We start from the raw sequence: 19,894 nt of genomic DNA, 5'->3' as shown, positions 1-19,894 counted from the left end.
ATGACTAACCCTTAGCCTACTAGTCTACGAATTGAAGCATTACAGGAGTACCTATGTTGAAAGTCACATCCAGGGGTCTTTGAAAATAACCTGACCGCTTGTCAGCGCGATAAGCACCTGCGTGACGACGTAGAAACCGAGCATCCCGGTAGCGGCGACGCGGCTCACTCGTCCCTTGTGCACAAAAGGAATCCCAACAATCAGGTAGGTCACTGCGAGGAGCTGACAGGACGCTAGCAGTATTATCTCGTTCTCCAGTTTAATGCCAGAGATGACTCCCCGACTTACCGTCGCGAAGACCATCGATCCGACGAGCCCGACGAGCAGGTTGAAGAGGGGTCCCCCAAAGCAAGCGGCGATGGCAGTCTTGGCCATCCCCCGCCGCGCGACAGTGGTGTCTGAGACCAGGTCGCCAATGCTGATGCCCCACGCAAAAACTGTGGCTCCAAGCAAGGCCTCGCTCGCGCCGCTGATTCGTCCGATGGCTCCGAACAGCGCCACGAGCTCTCCCGCGGCGGCGTCCATCCATGTCACCGCCTGGACGAAGGTGATCACCGTCAGAAACTTTTGAAACCGTTCGGCGATGCCAAGCGGCGCCGACGCACCGACGATTGCGGGCCACGAGAGGTAAAGCGCGACGGATCCAACGCTACCGCACGCCACCCCGAACCACACCCCAGGATGTGTGATCAACTTATCATTCAGGAACCGCGCCACCGCGGCGAAGAAAAGTGGCGACGTGATTGGCAGCAGAGACACTGCCCATCGCGACTGCCTGGAAAGCGGCTTCCCAATCTCCGGCATCGTCACCTTGAGCATGAGGAGCACGGGCGTTCTCAAAACTTCCAGGAGTCTGGCGGCGACGCCGCTGTCATCCGCATCGGACACGGTTTCATCAAAGCTGTCCGGTTCGCCTCTGGAGTCGGTGTATCCGTCGACGTCATCCAGGAGCTCGGTCGTTGCTCGCCTCTCCGAGGGTTCCTCCGGTGGCGTTACGTATCCCTCGTTTGGAGTCTCCATTCCATCTGCACTTCCATTCCACTTATTGAGCGCTGCCGCGATCCTCCGGGGAAGCAAGACCGCCATCAAGTACATGACGTACACGCAACATATGGCGCACGCCTGCGCAAAGCTCACAGAACCGCGCAGGAGTGTCCCAAAGATGGATGCAACCGCGACGAGATAAAACACGCTGTCTCTGAAAAAGGGAAGCGGGTCAATTTCAACGCCGCCAGTGGACATAGTCTCGCGCAGCCGTCCGATCAATCTTGCGACTGAGCTCGGGCACCACGCGGGGAAGAAATAATCGTCGCCCGTGGTCCCGAAGCTCTGGCTCAGGAGCTCACCCTCGCTTGTCCTTCGGCTGAAACTCTCCTCCTCGTCGAGGTCAGAGTCGGCAGCACCACGGGAATGGGCGCGTCTCAACCTCGACTCATTCCCCGCGGGTGCCACGAGCGCGACGATGGGGAATACTGCAGACGCCACGAAGAAGCTGGCTCCGAGCGCCGCCCCAATACCGAGCGATATTCCCTGCGCGCTCGCGTTGTGCAGAGCCGCTATTTGCGTGAAAACGTCCGGAGCGCCGTTGCCAAACGAGAGCAGCGTGGCGCCTGCCACGTCCTCCGGCAGGCGCAGCCACCTCGCGACGTTGGCGAGCGCGGGACAGAAAAACTGTTCCGCGACGTTCGCCAGCACCGAGCAGAGCAGCACAATCAGGATCGCCTGCGTGATGTGTGAAACCAAACTCTGACTGGGACCGAACGCGCAGTAATGCAGCCTCAGGTAATGCACGAGGTTGTCGTCCTGCTCGCACGCCGGGTGGGTCCTGACGTACTCGCAGCGGTCCTCGACGGGACGTTTCCGGGGTTCACACTTCTCTTTTCGGATCTTCTGCCGGTGCGTCTTGTGCAGCGCGGGTGCATCGCCTGCGGCATCAGCCCCGGCGTACTTCGCCAGATCCGATGTTGTTTCCAGCCCGCCGGCTACTTTTTCACCCCGACCCCCGAAGCCTTCTCCGACCTCATCGGTCACGTCGATACGAGCGAGACTTTTATACTGTGAATGTATGCCCTCTTCCGCTGCGGCGCATGCAACTAGCACGCAGGCGACCACCGCGAGCGTGAGCGGCGCACGTGCGCCCTTCATCCCACGACTGAACGACTGAAAAGGTGAGTGTTTCGTTTTTTTAGTCTAACTTTTACCTTCGTTGTGAATTCTCCCGATCCACTCTCGAGAGGTCCACTACGGAAATATCCGCGACACTTGTTCACAGAGCAAACAGTCACGACCATCTACGAACCCGGTGGAGAAAAAGTTCCACGGTCCTGGTGCGTTCTGGTGTTTTTCTTATGCTTTTCTGAGTCATTTCAGCACATTGAAAAAGAATTGATTCCTTTTAAACCCGGTAATTCAGGTTTAGATCCGAATAGACGACGGAACTTTCACGGTGTTTACGGAAGATCACGAAAATATCTTAAAAAAATCTATCAAAATCGTATGCAAAACAGTCACAGAAAAAAAAGAATATTTTTTTGACAGAAAAGGAATAAAACGCTCGAAAACGACGGCGCACGCGAGGACCCCTCTCGAGAAACGACCCAACGTGTGAAACAGACTGTGAACCGTGAAAGCGCAAAACTCGTCAGGCCGGGCATTGTCCCCGCGCGTCCCTCCACGCACGCCCCTCGGATCCCGCCGTTGCGCGTGTGCGTGTGAACCCGTGTGTCAGACTTGGTGCAAGGAGAACGCGACGACGGTCCAAGATGAAGTTCGGCGCGTATCTCGAGGAGAACATGGAGCCGGAGTGGAAGGAGTGGTACCTCCGATACAAGCCTCTCAAGATTCAGCTGAAGGAGATCGTGGCGCTCAACGAGGAGCTCGCGATGAAGAGCGCGGACTCCAACTTCGGCCCCGGGATTGACGGAAGGGTCAGTTTTACCCCCCCCAAGAACCTAACCACCATGTCGCTATCGTTCGTGCCGACGAGACCCGGGAGCAGCGGCCAGAAAGGGGAGCGACCCGTGGCGAGCGAGGCGACTTTCTTCGAGGCCCTCGACGCGGACATGAAGAAGGTCGGGAAGTTCGTGGAGTCGTCGCTGACAAAGCTGAAGCAGAGGGTCGAGGAGCTGGACGTAGACGTGGCCGCAGCCGTCAGGTGAGTGTGACCTCATGCTCTTCGAAACCCACCAAAGTAGCGCCTCGGGGCTCCAGATCGTCGGCCGGTCCTTCCGGAGTAAAATCATTTCAGTTTCTCACCGCGGCCGGCTCCACGGGTTTTTTCAGCCGTGTTTTTTCAGCCTCTCCCCGTGAGCCACCATCCCCCCTCCCTCGCTGACCTTCGCTCGAATCTATCATTGAACGTAGGGATGGTTTGCCGGAGCTCGCCGCGCACGGAGCCTCGACAGATTCGTGGGCGAGCGGATCTCAGAGCTCCGACATGTCGGGCGTGCTGACTGACCCCGAGCAGGGTGGCGGCTCTGCCGGCAACGCGGAGGCTGTGGAGCGGGTCGCCCATCTGAGGGACGCCCTCCACGAGGTGCAGCGCGAATTCCTGCGGATCGAGAAGTTTGCAAACCTCAACACCACGGCGTGCTACAAGATCCTGAAGAAACACGACAAATTGATCCCAGCCACGGTGTGTTGCCGCTACTACATGGAGCGGCTTCACAGCAAGCCGTGGGTCAACACGGACCACAGCGCGGTGTTTGTGGTGCAGATGTCGGACCTCTTCGAGAAACTGCGACCCAGACGCGCGCAGCAGGCGAGCAAGGCACAGGGCAACGGGCCCAAGGGAGGCCCAGGTGCGCAAGACTTTGTGCGCACTACCCGGAAGTATTGGGTCTCCACTGAGGACGTCAGCACTGTGAAGCAGGCCATCGCCGAGCATCTGCCTGTCTTCCTCATGGAGCGAGAGAAGGCAGGAAAGAATATCGTGGATTTGGGAGAAGAAATGGTGTCCTCGCCGGGCCCTGGAGTTGCCTCTGACTCGCAGATGACCAGCAGCGTGTACCTTGACAACGTCAACCTCGGCCTGTATCACACCAGGCTCCAGAAGCAGCCGCACAGCATTGCCATCAGGCTGCGCTGGTACGGGCTGGATCCCACCGGCGGCGTGGTCTTTGTCGAGCGCAAGACGCACAGGGAGTCATGGACTGGGGAAGAGAGCGTTAAGGAGCGATTCACACTGCCGCACGACCTCGTGGTTCCCTTCCTCACGGGTCAGCACACGTGGGAAATGGAGGAGTCTCGCCTGATCGAGGCCGATGCCAAGAAGCAGCTGAACAATTCTGTACCGGGGAGCTCTCCCGCGAAGGGAATGTCCAAGGCGGAGCTTTCGGGGATCAAGAAGCTCTTCACCGAGGTCCAGAACGCCGTTGAATCCAAGCAGCTCGAACCCACTTTGAGAACCATGTACATGCGGACCGCGTTCCAGGTTCCATTTGATGCCTCTGTGCGTTGTTCTCTGGACACCAGTCTGTGCATGGTGGCTGAAAACCCAGTGAATGGTCCGACGTGCAAGACAATGAACCGATGGTTCAGGGATCCCGAGCTTCCTGTGCACCGCACGGAGGTTACCAAGTTTCCCCACGCAGTACTCGAGATCAAACTCGCGCTGGACCCCGGGCAGGATCCCCCGCGGTGGGTGGATGACCTCATTTCCTCCGGATGTCTCACCGAGGTGCACAAGTTTTCCAAGTTTATGCACGGTTGCGCAGTGTTGTTCCCAGATGTCGCGCAGGAGGTGCCTTACTGGGTCGACGATGTTTCGCTCCGGCAGTCCCTGCAAAATAGCGCGTCGAGAGAGACTGGAGCGGCGGTCGCACGTAACAACTCCAGGCGCGTGAAACCGCAGCCCCCAGCCAACGGCACCCTCAACGGCGCCCTCAACGGCGCCCTCAGACCTAACGATAACCTGGACGGTGACCTGACCCACCCTCTGCTCGTGGGAGCCTCCTCCGATACTGTCCTTGACCTGATGGGAGACACGAGGCAGAACGCTAACGTGACAGATGGTGACGAAATCGATCGCCACGGCGGAGGGAGGAGTCGCGGGATGATCCAGCGAGGTCTGAGCGCTGGTTCCAAATTTTTGCGAAGAAAGTTTGGTCTCGGCGGCGACGGGAGCGAACAACCGAGTCGCCCACAGCAGCCCAGAACTGTGCCGATGCGTATCGAGCCCAAGACGTACTTCGCTAACGAGCGCACATTCTTATCCTGGCTTCACACCGCCGTGCTCATCGGCACCATCGGCGCGGGGTTGGTTTCTGTGCACATGGGCCGGGCCGGGCAACCGAGGCAGGATGACTCTACGGCAAACATGCCCGATCCGAACTACACGGGCAGCGCTCCTCACGAGCGGGTATTGACAATCGTGCATAAGCACGAGTACAGGGTGGTGTTCCCTCGCGACGGGGCGCTCGACGACACGAGCCCGATGGTGATGCGCGGCGGCGTTGATGGGGAAATTGGGGCGGTGGACTCTGGCGGGATGTCCACGGCGGCGATTGAGGAGATCGTCAGCCGCGCCGTCGCAGGGTACTTTGAATCCGCGAACAGTCACAAGGCACTGAGCGCCACGGCAGGCACTCCGGGAATGGAACATCACGCGTTGACTTCGTCGGCGGGTGCATCCATCGCAGACACTGGGGAGTACACATCCGTGGGCCTCACCGTGGCGCTGACGATGCTCTCTGCGTCGGTATGTCTTTGCGTCTATGCCACGTGGACGTTCATCTGGCGCGGTCAGCAGATCTCGAAGAGGTCGACGGTTCCATTCCACGATCCAATCGGCCCAGTTGTCATGGGTTCCGTCTTGATTGCCTCGATGGTCATCCTCATAGCAATAACAGCCGCTAACTTTGGCGAAATCACCGACTGAGCGAGCTCGACTGAGCAGCGACCATGAGATGCAATCATTTTAACAATCATTCTTAAGGGTGTATATATTACAGATGCGAGGCATCAGAAATCTCGTGAGATCACATTGGTCCGCCCCTCCAATGATAATCAAGCGCTCATAACGTGTCCCTCAGCAACGACATCAGCGCCCTCGGCGCGGCTAGTCGCACAGCGATGTCAGCCTTGTCGATGTCGTGGCCGCCCTCCACCAGCCCCCACTCGTCGATCTGAAAGTCCTCCTCCACCCTCGCAGACATCTCCGCCTGCTCCACGTCGATCGCCCCTCGAATGAGTGCCATGCCCGTCAGCAATGACTTGGCCGAGGCTGCCGCGTTGAACGTGGCGGTGAGTTCAAAGGGGTCCATCGCTCGGAGCCGTTTCTCCGCCGCCGCCATGGCCTCCTCGGGGATCTGTGCTCCGTACAGACTCTCCGTGGGCTCCACCCCGGGGCCGAGCTCGCTCCGCGCCCACTTCAGGATCGGGGCGTGGATTTCCGCTTGCCTGTCCGCGAGTTTTCCCGGCTCGTGCTTGATGAGAACGACGTCGGTCGGGAAGAACTCGAGGAGCTTGCGCACGTGAAAATCGCGCACCTCCTCCTGGGTCATCTGGTCGATGCTGGTCGCCACGAGCGCCATGAGTGGCATGGTGAAAGGGCGAATTGATCGTCCGCTCTGCCACTCCCACTCCGCGGCGATAGCCATAGCGAGAGATTTGCTCGGGACCGCCAGCGCGGCTCGCTTCGGGGTCTTGAGCGCCCTGCCATCCAGGGCAACGCCCCAACCACCACCGTTCTCTACCCGCACGACTTCCACCTTCTTGTAGAATCGAGGCGCGGTCCCGTCGCCGCGCATGCCCACACCAACGCGATCGCTCGAGGTTCCAGCGTCCCCTGCATCCTTCGCCTCAGTCGCGAAGGAGGAGTGGGACCCGGTCAGCTCGCCGCAGCGCGCGAATCGATCTAAGGTCGCCCCCGATCGCGAGAGGATCGCGCCGATGCCACGTGCGGCACCGGGGTTCGCCTCCGAGAGGGCGATTCCCGCGGTCAGTGCCGTTCCGACGAGTCGCTCGAGGCCTCGTCGCATGGTGTGCGTAGCGAAGCGAGCGATCGTAGTGACAACAGGTAAGACTACCCGGGTCTCGTTTCGACTCGGCTTGTTTTGGAGTGCCAAAAAAATTGTCGCGTGATCACTTTCAAGCGCACCTGCAGCACAACCCCGGTAGCGATGTCCGCCGAACACCCAGAAGAGCCGAGCGACGACGAGGAGTCCTTCGATGACGAGGTATTTAAGCCCATGCATCACCCTGGCAAGCTAAGGATCGACCTTCAGCTGCACGTGCCCGGCGAGGATGTTACCTCGAGGCGAGCCAAGCGCGAAAACCTGGATCGATTCATGTGGACTTGCTGCGGGGCAACCGGGCTTGATCCCGGATGCGAAGACGGGGGGGACCAGTGGCAGGGAATTAAGGACAAGTATCCTTTACCTGAAGATCACGGCCTGCCCCCGGACGGGGACTACGAGTCGGAACTTTCCGGGAACAGGACGGGAGAGAGCTACCTCGACGACGACGATGAGGAAGGGGAAGAACAACAGGTCGTGATCGATGACGACGAGGACGAGGACGAGGACGAGGACGATGAGGACGAGGACGAGGACGAGGACGACGAGGACGACGAGGACGAGGACGACGATGACGGTGATGATATGATGAACCCCGAATTGGAAGCATATCTTGCACGGGTCGAAAGAAACGACCCGCACTGGGAAGTAGATCTGTGGGACGAGGAAGCTGAACACGGCGTCGAATACTACCACCCGGGGAAGCTCGTGCTTGATGAACCCGGGCAATTTACGCCTGCGGAGCTGCGAACGAATCGCCCGCAACGGACCCGACCGGACTTTTTCACCTGGTCCTGCTGTAATGGTAGCGGGAACGAACAGGGATGCGAAGCGCGTGAAACCGGCGATGAGCCCGGCATCAAGGAAAAGTATCCAGTGCCGGAGGAGGAGGAATTCTACCGGCAGAGGAAGCGCCGGCGTCGAGAAGATGATGAAGATGATGAAGATGATGAAGACGAGGACGATGAAGACGAGGACGATGAAGACGAGGATGATGAAGATGACGAGGAGGACGAGGAGGACGATTATGGTGCTTAATGAGGATGAGTTCAAGTGAGGAATCGGCGTCAGTTGAGTAAAGGTAAAGTTATACTTGTAATGTTGAATTTACGCTTTGAGACAACGCGTGGGCAGAGGTTGGCGCGCGGGACCACAGCTGGAGGCGCGGGGGTTGGGACGAGGCGACGGTCCGGGGGCGATGGCGTCGTCCGATGATTCAGACTCGGATGGTTTCGATTCGTGCTCCGAGACCTTCGACGACGCGCGGTCGGGCGCGCCCGATCCGTCAAGTGCGGGGCGCGGAGGGAACGTCGACGACGGGGACGACGACGAGGCCGGGTCTGAAGGGTTCGATACCCCGGACGAGTTCGAGGACGCGCGCTCCGTGCTCTCAGACGTATCAGCCGCGCCGCTCGACACCTGCGCCGCCGCCGGGACCCCACCGGCATCCGACGACCTCGCCGCGGCCGACGACGAGCGCGCGTCGTCGCGGGGTTCCGCTTCCGGGACGACGCGCGCGAACGGACGCGCGCGCCCGCCGGGGAAGGTCGACCCGCCGTACAGGGTCTACGACCCGTGGGCGACCGCAATCCGCGACAGCGACCGCGCCAGGACGACGACGACGACGACGACGGAGGCGATGACGGAGGCGCCCGCCGGGGGACGGAGGCTCAGCCGCGACGGGTCGTTCGAGTGGCGCCATCATCGCGAGTATTCACCCTTGCCGACGGTGGAGAGCGCCAAGTCGCTCCTCCTCTCCGGCGGCGACTCCGGATCGTCGGTCGACAACCCGACGTCTCCCGACAAGGCCATCGACCGCGGGGGTGGAGACGCCGCGAGCGTCTCGTCCGCGCCGGGGTCTCGACTCGGAGCGATCGGCGGTCGCCCCAGGCACAGAGCCGCCGGCGGGCGCGGTCCCGACAACCCCAGGAGCGCGGCGCTCCGAGCGGACCCCGCCAGCGCGTCGTACCCCCTCCACGCGGCGGCGTACTACGGCGACGTCGATGCGCTTCGACGCGCGCTTCACGACGCGAAAGCCGCGGATAAGGCTTCCGGGATCGACGGTGAGCACCCCGACAGCGCGCTGGCCACGTTGGATCCGTGCGGCAACACCGCTTTGCACGTCGCCGTCGCGCGTCGTTCGAGGAGCGCGCTGTTGACGCTCCTGGAGGACGAGTTCGACTTTCCTCTGGACGCGCGTTCATCCGCGGGGTGGACGCCGCTGCAGGAGGCGGTGCACATGGGATCGAGGACGATGTGCAGGCAGCTGTTCGTGAAGACGATGGACCGCGGCAAGCGGCAGTTTGACCGCAAGAAGCCCAAGCTGCTGGCGACGCTCGCGAGCCTTCCCGACTTTCGGATGAAGATCCACTGGGAGTTTGGCTCGATGGTGTTCGGACCCATCATCCGCGCGTATGCTCCGCAGGACACGTACGAGATCACCAAGAGGGGCACGCAGCTCAGGATAGACGGCACGTTGAAGGGGATGGAGGACCCAGATGAAAACGGGGGCGGCATCCTGCCGCGGTGGCGAAGGGGGCGCTTCTCGCTGGTGTTCGAGGGTAAGGCTGGGGACTCGCGGCTGCTCTTCCTGGACCACGAGAAGCGCGAGTGCGTGGACGTCGGGAACGAGCCGGAGGAGACGGCGGAGGAGGAGCGGGATCGAATCGACAACGAGGTGGATGTCATGATGGAGGAGGGCCCGACGAAGCGAAAGTACCGAGCAGACGACGTCAATTTCAAACCCGTCAAGGCGTGGCTGGGCGGAAACAAGAAGGAGAAGGTCGGGGAATGGAACACGGAGGTCTACGAGGCGTCCGGTAAGATGGCCAAAAGGAAGGTGACGCGAAACGGCGCGTACAAGGTGAATGGCACGTTCTCGGAGTACCTCGCGTCGTTCAAGGAGGGCGCCGCCGACATAATAGTCGATCGGCGGGTGAACAACCTCGACGAGGCTGAGTCGGACGAGTCGGACGATGCTAACGACGCGAAGACGCGCGAACAGAACGACGACGAGGGAGGCATCGACGACAAAGGCGCCGGCGTCGGAAAGCCGCCCGATCCTTCCCCCGAGCGACCGACCACGGCGGGTCCGGGTAGCACCCGACAGAGACCGAAACGGCCTCCCGCTCCTCCTCCTCCTGCTCCTCCTCCTCTGACAGCCAAACAGAAGTGGAAGATGGAGCGCGCGCGCAAGAAGAAGGAAGGTAAGGATGAGAAGCCCCGACGTGTCACCGCTAGGTGCTGGCTCGCCGATGAGTTCCCGATGACCGTTGACGACCTGCTCCCCATCCTCGACGTGATGTCGCATGCGAACAAGCACCTGAACAAAGCCAACCGTCTTATCCAGTACTGGCGCAAGGACCACGGGGCTTCCTTCCCGGTGAAGGTGCTGGTACCGATCGCCATGACCGTCTACGTCGTGATGCGTTTCAAGGATTTCGCGCGTCTGCCCGCCACGGATGACGGCCTGTCGGGGCTGCCCCCGGGCCACTTTGACATCCCGGCTGGGTTTGTGCTCAAGTCGTTGGACCAGGCGCTGAAGGAGGCGGAGGAGGAGGAGAAGGCCCGGGCGAAGGCGAAGGCCGAGAGGGAACGATCCAAACGTACGGGTAAGAGATCATCGTCAAGGTCGAAGGCTGACGACGATGGAGAGTCGTTCGACTAGCTAGTCAACCATCGTAGATTAATAATAAGCCGAGGAGTTTGCCGGCGGTATCTCCTCCGCGTCGCCGTGGCTCCCCGCGAAGTATCTATCGAGCAGCACCCCCGCGGCTATATCGTCCAGATGGGCGCCTCGAGGCCTATCCTTGAGCCCTCGCCCCCCTCGCGCGGTTGACGCGATGAGGTCCGCCTCCGCCGACGTCGCCGACTCGTCCACCATCACCACCCGCGTCCCTTTGGCTCCGAGACCCGCGTCGCGAACCGCATCCGCGAGGTTCTCGGCGAATCGACGCGCGAGGACGTGCATCTTGACCGGCGCGCGTCCCCGCCTGTTCGTTGACCCGTCGTCTTCTGTACGCCTGTTCGGTGGTGAACCAACCGCGACGTTGAACCCGCCAAAGCTCGAACCCCCCGCCCGTTGTCGTCTTCCCGTGCGTTCGTCGAACCCGTCGCGACGTTGAACCCTCTCTTTCCTCGCCCTCGCGCACGCGTTTCTCTTGCCCGCCTCGCCCCCCACGAACGCGCCCGCCGGGACGAGGTCCAGGTCTCCCCCCGCCTCCACCAGCGCCCACAGCCGAGCCGCCCTCTCCTCCACCCTCCCGCCGATCTTCATGGAGTACGCGGCTAACCGATGCTTCATCTCGTCCGCGCCGAGGCTCTCCGCGACGTCCGACGCGTCGAAACACTCGTTCGCGAGGTCGCCGACATCGACGAGGGCCGAGTACAGCGTTCGCCGTCTCTCCTCCGCGCGCTCCGCCTCGAAGTCCCTCGGGGGTTTGGGAAGGCCGACGACGATGACGTCGGCGCGTTCGCGCACCGCGGCTCGCACGACGGCGTCGATCAGTTCGCCCGGGGGCGTCGCCGGCACGACGGCGACGGGCCTCGGCGACGCTCCGCCGACGCTCACCGCGATGCCCGCGCGTCTCGTGCCGTAGTCGACGCCGAGCGCGGTGACCACGCCCCTCGCGGCTCTCAACGACTTGAACTCATCGTCGAGGAGCTCCCGGTCCGTGCGCCCGCCGCCCCCGGATGACGCGCGCGGGTGGCGGACCGGCTCGCGGCGTCCGCGGCGGTGCCCTCTCGGCGCCGCGCCAGGGGCTTCGCCGCGGACGACGCGAGCGGCGCTCCTCGGGGGCCGCGACGCGCCGGACGTGGACGCACGGGGGGCATCGCCGGCGACGTGCCTGGAACACGCGGGCCCTCGCGCGGCGGCGACCCACGGCCGCGTCGTCGCCGACATGAGCCGTGCCGCCGGGCGGACTGAAATTATCGCGGAGGGTCGGAGGCTGCTCCGAGGCTCGCTCGCGCAACTCGCTCGCGCTGCGCGCTAAAATTTGCCCCGAAACGTGCAACCGCGCGACGAATTCACAAACAGGCGCCGTTTGAAAAAAACTGCAAAAAATCCTGACTGGTTGCCCGATAGTGCCCTGCCCTAAATCTACGCTGATTGCTTTGGACCAATAGGAAGTCGCCGGCTCCGGCTCTGCAAGCCCATTCGTCTCGTTGGAGGTAAGGAAACCGATTGGGGCTTATACGGACCGGTAAGCCGCGCGGAGGCCATTACCGCACCCGTAACCCACGCAACAAGGCAGCCAAAGCTTCTAGCATCATGGCCGCTATCGTTCAGGCGCAGTGCGCCATGCGTATCGCTCCCGTCGCCTCCACCAAGGCGTCCGGACGCGTCTCTCTCAAGGCGGGATTCGCCGGCAAGCCCGTCCAGGCTGCGTCCGTGTCTCTCTCCTCCCGCCGGGCGGAGCGCCTCGTCGTGCGCGCCGAGGAGGCCAAGGCGCCCGCGAAGGCTGAGAAGGCGGAGGAGCCCTGGAGCCCTCCCAAGCTCAACCCCAACACCCCCTCCCCCATCTTCGGCGGCAGCACCGGCGGTCTGCTCCGCAAGGCTCAGGTGAGCACCGGCATCTTTTTTTCCTAGCGGGCAACCTCCTCGTGGAACGCGGATCGGAGCCTCGAATGACGCGCGGCGCGTTGGTCGATCGCGGTCGAAAACCCCTCGAATGCTCCGCACGACGATAGAATACCATCGTATTCGTTCCGTTCGTCGAGTCATGAGGCGGTGTTCGACCGCGCATTCGCGACGCGCGCGCGTCATCCGGACCCACCATGATCCGCGCCGTTGTAAACTCACGCGCGACGCACGTGACTCTGACCTCTCCCCTCCTCCTTCGTTTCTCTCCCCATCACAGGTCGAGGAGTTCTACGTGCTCACCTGGGAGGCGCCCAAGGAAATGATCTTCGAGATGCCGGTGCGTAATTTCAGCCTCCCCGACCCGCGCGGGATCCCCGCGCGCCGGCGATCGCGCGCGGCCCCTGTCCTATCTTGAGGACCCCCCTATCCTGTCGAGGGGGCTTGTTTTTGGATCTCCACGGAGCCGCGCCCTTCGCGACCGTTACGTTCGAGACGGACGGCTCGCGCCGTTCCGATTGGACGCCAACTGCGGCATCGCATCGGGTCCCGTTCGTTGGCGAAAACCCGTGCCGCGCGTTCATCCCCGCGCTCGTCTCGAAGCAAGCTCCCGCCTCTAGAGTTTCGGCGCGAAGAGTTTCGTCGCGACTCCTCGACTGACCGGTTCCCTCTCCCCGTCACCTTCCCTCTCGCTCGACAGACTGGCGGCGCGGCGATCATGCGCAAGGGTCCCAACCTCCTTAAGCTCGCCCGCAAGGAGCAGTGCCTCGCGCTCCTCAACTCCATGCGCGCCAAGAACAAGATCAACGGGTGCGTCTACCGTGTCTTCCCCTCGGGCGAGGTTCAGTACCTCCACCCCAAGGATGGTGTGTACCCCGAGAAGGTCAACAAGGGTCGCGTCGGTGCCAACAACAACATGCGCAGCATCGGCAAGAACGCGAACCCCGCGTCCATCAAGTTCGGTGGCAAGATGTACAAGGATGGCCTCGCCTCCGACGGCGCCGGCTTCTCCCGCGTCTTTGACCAGTAAACGCGTCTCCCGTCGGGTGGGGCGTGTGCGATTGGGATACTCGTACTAAAAAACAACTAACTTGATACATAAGACCTTAGCTTTACACACACGACGCACCGTCCTTCGCCGCGCGCGCGCATCATCGAACGGCGGAGCTCTCGGGGGGATCCAGTGCGACCCGGCGCGTCGAGCACCTCGTCGATTTTGAAAAACCGTCCTGCGCCCCGACTCGACCACGCCGCGGGTGTGAGTTTTTATTATCCGCTTCGAGCCGAGAGTCCGCCGAGCCTCGATCCATCGTGATATTTCTAAAATCGATCGATCCGAGGGTGAAATCACGGTGCGAAAGCGCGCTCGGCGCGATCAACTTCCGGTTTCATCGCTGATTGAAACGAACACCCCTTTCGGCAATTGGGCTTGGGTAAGAAATCAACACGGCACGCGATCTAGATCTTGCCTCTTGGGCCAATGGTGTTTCGTCGTTTTCCACTTTGACCAATGGGAGACGCGAAATAAAAATCAGTCCATATCGTGTATGCGTGTCAGTCCCAGCGAGCGGTGTGTGGGCGCGACGAAATCTCCCCGATACCGTTTCCCCTATCGAGCGGAGATATCGATGGGTGACGTCGACCGATTGCCGCGCGCCATTCGAACACACGCGAAGCGCCTACCCGGTCGCTTGCACCCAAACCTCCCCAGACCGTCCACCCTTTCACGCGAAAGATGGCCGCCGTCATGCGCGTCGCCTCCGTGGCGCCCGTCCGCGCCGCGAAGCTCTCGAAGGCTTCCCGCACCAGGACCGCCACCCTCGCTGCCCCCAAGGGCCTGCGCGGCGCCTCCCTCAAGGTCCGCGCCGCCGCGGACGTCGACACGGAGACCGGCATTAAGAAGATGCGCGACGGTATCAAGGAGGCCGCCTCCGAGAACCTCCTCACCCCCCGCTTCTACACCACTGACTTCGACGAGATGGAGCAGCTCTTCAGCAAGGAGATCAACCCCAACCTCGACGAAGACGAGCTCGTGGCCATCCTCCAGGAGTTCAGGGAGGACTTCAACCAGAAGCACTTCGTGAGGAACGATTCCTTCAAGGCTGCCGCCGACGGCATCACCGGCGATGCCCGCCGCATCTTCATCGAGTTCCTCGAGCGCTCCTGCACCGCTGAGTTCTCCGGCTTCCTCCTCTACAAGGAGCTCGGCCGCAGGCTCAAGAAGACCGCCCCCGTCGCGGCTGAGATCTTCACCCTGATGTCCCGTGACGAGGCCAGGCACGCGGGCTTCCTCAACAAGGCGATGTCCGACTTCAACCTCGCGCTCGACCTCGGTTTCCTCACCAAGAACCGCCAGGTGAGATCACATCCCCTCTCGCCCCCCGTCTCGCGTCCGCGCGACCGCGAACGTTCCCCGGAGATCGGATAATTTTCCCCTTCCGATCTCTTCTTTCGATGAGACTCAGCCCCCCGCGGAGCCTCGGCGTCGTCGACTCTCGTTCTCTCGGTGTGATCTCGGACAGACGCGGTCGTCGCTCGGATGACTCGCGGGCGACACAAAATCCACCCTCGACCGTTCGTATCCTTTCGTCGGTATTCTCGTTCGTGCTCTGGACTGACCCGGGCCTCTCCCCCTCCTCGAATCTGCAGTACACCTTCTTCAAGCCCAAGTTCATCATCTACGCGACTTACCTGTCCGAGAAGATTGGCTACTGGAGGTACATCTCCATCTACCGCCACCTCCAGGCCAACCCCGACGACCAGCTCTACCCCATCTTCCAGTACTTCGAGAACTGGTGCCAGGACGAGAACCGCCACGGTGACTTCTTCACCGCGTGCCTCAAGGCCAGGCCTGAGTTCATCAACGACTTTGAGGCCAAGCTGTGGGCCAGGTTCTTCTGCCTGTCCGTGTACGTGACCATGTACCTCAACGACCACTCCCGCACCGAGTTCTACGAGTCCATCGGCCTGAACACCACCCAGTTCAACATGCACGTCATCCACCAGACCAACAAGACCACCGCGTCCATCTTCCCCCAGGTCATCGACACCTACAACCCGAAGTTCAAGGAGCACCTTGACGAGCTCGTCGTCGTGAACCAGAAGCTGGCCGAGGCGGAGTCCCCCGTGGAGAAGGCGCCGCTCATCGCGTCCTTCGCCTTCCACCTCCTCTCCATCGCCCTGATGAAGCCCATCGATTCGGGCTCCATCGATTTCGTCGAGGACGTCAACTCCCCCGCCTTCATGTACTAAACGGCTTGGTGCACGAAAGGGAGAGGAAAAGGGACGAGTGGAGAGACGGATGTTCGTTCGTTTGCGCTGGGGAGACCCGGGATCGGGGAGCCTCGTCGCGAATCAGTCGCGCGTTTGACCGGGTCGCGAGGGGCGAAAACGAGCGAGGGGCTTAGAGTCCCCTCGTCTCGACTGAACCCGCGGTTGAGCCCGCGGATGAGACGGCGCGCGGCGCCGTGACGTGTTTGTGTGGTTTTTTGTCGCGTCGAGGTTTGACGCGGCGTCGGGCGCGCTCGGTCACCCCGAGCCGCGCCCGGATTGTTTCATCGATTTCTTGAGGAGGATACTTTTTCAGTTTACTAGTCACGCGTCGCGATCGGGCCGGATGGCGCGGTCGGGCGCGATTTTAATACCAACGAGATGCTCGCGAAGACGAACGCACTCCAACACAGAGAAAAGAAAAGGGCCGACGAGAGCAGAATTTTTTGGCTGCATGAAGAAAAGAGGTCCGAGTTTTATGAGTGAGGATTTATCGATTCGTCGCACGTTATTTTGATAACACTGTCGTCTACAAAATAGTTCGAAGTCATGACGACATTTTTTGCAGACTAGTAGTTTGTTGTCCACGTTTTTGGGAGCCTGGATCGACCGAATTTTAGTCCGCTCTCGTATCTCTCTCGTCGCCCCATCTCGTTATGTTTGCTCCGGGTTTCAGCGCCCATGCGTCGGTCGAATCAGGCCAAGCGCACTGCGGCGCGCGCGCAGGTTCATCCTCCGGGGGCGAGGAGCGGATTAATCCGTTCGATATGCCCGGGGAAAACTCCCCGCCGTCGAAGAAGGCCCGTCGCGGTTCTCCGGTGTTGCCAGTCGACGCCGATCTCGACGGGGTTCTACATGATCAGGAGGAGGACGACCGACAGCCGAGCCCTCCCCATCCTTCGACGGGCAAGCGTGTCATCTGGCGCGTTCCGGAAACCAGCCACACGGGCAGCTGCTGGCAGATAATCGACGGGTTCGCGACTCCCGAGGAGTGCCGCGCGCTCGTCGCGGACGCCAAGCAGGGCCTGGCGGACTCCCTGCGCCAACCCCTGCGGAGGTTCGAAGATCCTCCCCTCGTCGGGGTAAAGTACCGCTCGGCGGACGCGTCCTCACTCGCGTCGGAGGCGCTCGCCGCTCTCTCCGCCAGGGCTGCGAACGTCACCTGCGTCGGGGTGAACAAAGAGAAAGACTCGGTCATGATCGCGCACACCTCCGCGCGCGTGACGACGACGACGCGGGCCGCGGTTCTACCAGGCGACGAGAAGGATGAAAACGCCGATGTTGGCAAAGAGCCCGGGGCCGCCGAGGGCGACGGGGTCGGTGCGGCGAGGGAGGGGAGCGTGGACTCCGAGGGATTCCTCCTCCGGGAGGATCACGCCAAGGACGGCGGCGTCTCTCGATGGGCGAGGCTCGTGAACGTCCACCACGACCACAACAGGGACGAGCTTCGCGCGTGTACGGTGTTTGTGTACCTCAGCGACGTTGAGCCAATCACCGGGCCGGCGGACGACGCCGACGGAACGGAACGGCGCAAAACGCCCGGGGGCGGGACGTTCTTTCCGTGCGTCATGGGAGACGTGGACCCGCGGGAGGGTGACGACTTACGAGCGAGGCTCGCGTTGCACGGCAAGCGGGGGACGAATGTCATCTTCCACGACTCGCGCGACGGCGGCGCCGAGGAGGAGGCATCGGAGGGCGACGCGCTCGTCGCCGAGTTCGGAACGCTCTCCCGGGGCGGCGTCGGCGTCGTCGGCGTCTCGGGCGGCGCGGGCGCGGGTGCGGAAGCGGGCGCGGGCTACGACGACGAGGGGATGACGGAGACCATGGCCGAGTGCGAGGCCAGGTACGCGGCTGTTTGCGCGTCGGGGCGGCACCCGCTCAGGGGCGAGTGCCCAGAGTCCATGCGCGGCACGATCCTCGAAGGCAACGGCGTCCCGGGGCTGTTAATTCGCCCGAGAGAGGGACGCGCGGTCGTCTTCTGGCACGGCGAAGATGCGGGATCGTGTCCTGAGGCTTGGCACGCCCCCACTTGCGTGGAGGAGGGCTCGAGCGACAAGTGGCTCGTCACCTTTTTTAAGGTGCCGCTCGGGGCCAAGCCGAAGTTGAAGCAGGCCACGGAGGAGACCATCATGCCAGGAGGTTTGGATCCGTACGCGGCGGTGATGGCAGCGAGTCGGGGAACGCTCGACTCGGTAAATATGGTGAACATTCACGGCACTCAGATGATTCAGCCGGTGCGAAAGAACGACGACGCGACGACTGCCGCAGCGATGGAGAAGATCGGGCGCAGCCCGGGCGTGGAGGTGGGCAATTTACCCGGCTCGGAACTCCCGGCTCAGCTCGGCCCCGGCTCGGAACCGGCTAGGGCGCAGGGAAACGCTCTTACCGGCCTGCCCGGTTTATCCAACAATGTGCCCGGGAAGTCGTTGAGCCAGTGGAAGCAAAAGTGGTGCTGTCTGGTGGACGACTGCTTCACCCCGCGAAAACAGCCCAGTGAACAGAACAGTCGCATGCCGCTCACGTGTAAGGAACACTCCGGAGCGCTTGTCGTTCTCTACGGCGGGGTGGCGAGCAGGGAGTGCCAGGCGTGCCGAACGTTTCACCCAATCACCGCGTTCGACCGCGATAATAAGACGTGCGAGACCCGACTGCTGCGCAAGAAGCTTAGGTACAGGGCCAAGACGATGCAGCGGCGCGGCAGCATGCAGCCCGAAAATCTCACTTACCCCGCGGGCGCGCACCCTTACCCGGCGGGAGCGTATCCTTACCCGGCGGCGGTACCGGGTCACGTCGGCGTGCAGCCCGGCGCTCAGTTCGCTCCGGGCGCCCACCCTCTCCTCATCCCCGATGCGAACCAGACGGCCCTCCTCCTCGCGGCGGCGTCGCAACAGCGGAATCATCAGCAACAACAGCTGAATTCTATGTTGCCCTTTGGCGGCCCGCCGGGCGGTCCGGCCTCATCAGGTCACCCGGGCGCGACGGGGGCTGGCGCTCAGCCCTCGATCGATGCCCTCGGGGCCCTCGGCGCGACCGGTCTCGATCCTTGGAATCTGGCCCAGTACGCCGCGCTCGTCCAGGCTGGCGCTGGGTCCGGCTCGGCTTCGGCTTCGGCGCAAGCCCCCGCCGGTTTGACGGGGACCGGCCTCGCCTCCGCGGGGCAGGACCAAACGCAGGCGTACCTCGCGGCGTTGCAGCAGGCGAACTCGCTGAGTGGTCTGGGAGGCGGTCTGGGAGGCGGTCTTGGTGGTCTTGGTGGTCTGGGAGGCTTGGGCGGTCTGGGAGGCTTGGGCGGTCTGGGAGGCTTGGGCGGTCTTGGAGGCTTGGGCGGCCTGGGAGGCCTGGGAGGCCTGGGCGGCCTGGGCGGTCTGGGCGGCCTGGGCGGAGGCTTCGGACTCGGTGGCGTGGGAGGCGGCGTGGGAGGCGGCGTGGGAGGCGGCCTCGGTGGCCTGGGTGCCGTGGGCGGCCTCGGTGGTCTGGGTGCCATGGGCGGCCTCGGTGGTCTGGGTGGTCTGGGTGGTTTGGGCGACCTGGGCGACAGCGCACATTTACTCGCACAACTGAGGCAGCAGGTGGGAGACAACGCGACGGCTGCCGCGAGTGCCGCCGCGATGAACCAGGCGGGCGCTTCGTATCCTGGCGTCAGCAGCGAGCTCGCCGAGATCCTCCGGAACGTGGACCCGCAGGCGTTACCGGCGGTCTTGGCCCAGCTGCAACAAGCGACCAGCGGGCTCAACGGAGGAACCGACACCGGCGGTGGCGGACAGTAGAATACGCAAATGACACGCCAGCACGGTGACTATTACCTGACGAAAGACGTCAGAGATCTTGACGAAAGACGTCATACGAATATGATGTAATGATATATAGACAAGGCACTGGTGCCATCGTGACCCAACAGACAACAGAGAAGACTGTAGCTGGGACTGATGATTTTCATGTTTCCGACGAGAAAAATCTGTTCGCGACCAGGGGAAAATTCTGGAGATGCATCAGAACCGGGGAGCGGGAAGCAACCCCGCGGCGTCTT

At 62.3% G+C, this 19,894-nt stretch overlaps 9 protein-coding genes across 9 annotated transcripts; 6 read left to right on the top strand and 3 right to left on the bottom strand.

Annotated features, from left to right (window-relative positions):
* Positions 1-63: 63 nt before the first annotated feature.
* MICPUN_61437 (Ca2+:Cation antiporter family) lies at positions 64-2,145 on the bottom strand (the record flags this gene model as incomplete). The annotated part of the gene is made up of 1 exon (XM_002504287.1): positions 64-2,145. One exon carries the CDS (start codon positions 2,143-2,145, stop codon positions 64-66), a length of 2,082 nt encoding a protein of 693 aa, XP_002504333.1.
* Positions 2,146-2,762: 617 nt separating this feature from the next.
* On the top strand, positions 2,763-5,878 carry MICPUN_61436 (predicted protein; the record flags this gene model as incomplete). The annotated part of the gene is made up of 2 exons (XM_002504609.1): positions 2,763-3,154; positions 3,364-5,878. The coding sequence occupies 2 exons, from the start codon at positions 2,763-2,765 to the stop codon at positions 5,876-5,878; spliced, it is 2,907 nt and encodes a 968-aa protein (XP_002504655.1).
* A 136-nt stretch (positions 5,879-6,014) lies between these two features.
* MICPUN_85076 (predicted protein) lies at positions 6,015-6,749 on the bottom strand (the record flags this gene model as incomplete). The annotated part of the gene is made up of 1 exon (XM_002504286.1): positions 6,015-6,749. One exon carries the CDS (start codon positions 6,747-6,749, stop codon positions 6,015-6,017), a length of 735 nt encoding a protein of 244 aa, XP_002504332.1.
* A 372-nt stretch (positions 6,750-7,121) lies between these two features.
* Positions 7,122-8,054, top strand: MICPUN_61434 (predicted protein; the record flags this gene model as incomplete). Its single annotated transcript, XM_002504608.1, has 1 exon — positions 7,122-8,054. The coding sequence occupies one exon, from the start codon at positions 7,122-7,124 to the stop codon at positions 8,052-8,054; it is 933 nt and encodes a 310-aa protein (XP_002504654.1).
* A 160-nt stretch (positions 8,055-8,214) lies between these two features.
* Positions 8,215-10,631, top strand: MICPUN_61433 (predicted protein; the record flags this gene model as incomplete). Its single annotated transcript, XM_002504607.1, has 2 exons — positions 8,215-10,530; positions 10,608-10,631. The coding sequence occupies 2 exons, from the start codon at positions 8,215-8,217 to the stop codon at positions 10,629-10,631; spliced, it is 2,340 nt and encodes a 779-aa protein (XP_002504653.1).
* A 70-nt stretch (positions 10,632-10,701) lies between these two features.
* On the bottom strand, positions 10,702-11,919 carry MICPUN_61432 (predicted protein; the record flags this gene model as incomplete). Its single annotated transcript, XM_002504285.1, has 1 exon — positions 10,702-11,919. One exon carries the CDS (start codon positions 11,917-11,919, stop codon positions 10,702-10,704), a length of 1,218 nt encoding a protein of 405 aa, XP_002504331.1.
* A 399-nt stretch (positions 11,920-12,318) lies between these two features.
* Positions 12,319-13,627, top strand: PSAD (photosystem I subunit II, chloroplast precursor; the record flags this gene model as incomplete). Its single annotated transcript, XM_002504606.1, has 3 exons — positions 12,319-12,579; positions 12,878-12,937; positions 13,298-13,627. The coding sequence occupies 3 exons, from the start codon at positions 12,319-12,321 to the stop codon at positions 13,625-13,627; spliced, it is 651 nt and encodes a 216-aa protein (XP_002504652.1).
* An 868-nt stretch (positions 13,628-14,495) lies between these two features.
* MICPUN_107081 (predicted protein) lies at positions 14,496-16,261 on the top strand. Its single transcript, XM_002504605.1, has 2 exons — positions 14,496-14,953; positions 15,247-16,261. Exons 1-2 carry the CDS (start codon positions 14,501-14,503, stop codon positions 15,847-15,849), a joined length of 1,056 nt encoding a protein of 351 aa, XP_002504651.1. The 5' UTR covers positions 14,496-14,500; the 3' UTR covers positions 15,850-16,261.
* A 262-nt stretch (positions 16,262-16,523) lies between these two features.
* Positions 16,524-19,634, top strand: MICPUN_61429 (predicted protein; the record flags this gene model as incomplete). The annotated part of the gene is made up of 1 exon (XM_002504604.1): positions 16,524-19,634. The coding sequence occupies one exon, from the start codon at positions 16,524-16,526 to the stop codon at positions 19,632-19,634; it is 3,111 nt and encodes a 1,036-aa protein (XP_002504650.1).
* Positions 19,635-19,894: the final 260 nt, after the last annotated feature.

This window comes from Micromonas commoda, chromosome 9 (genome assembly GCF_000090985.2).
Source record: "Micromonas commoda chromosome 9, complete sequence".
Lineage (NCBI taxonomy): Eukaryota > Viridiplantae > Chlorophyta > Mamiellophyceae > Mamiellales > Mamiellaceae > Micromonas > Micromonas commoda.
The sequence above is the reverse complement of the archived record's forward strand: the minus strand, read 5'-3'. Positions and strand labels throughout refer to the sequence as shown.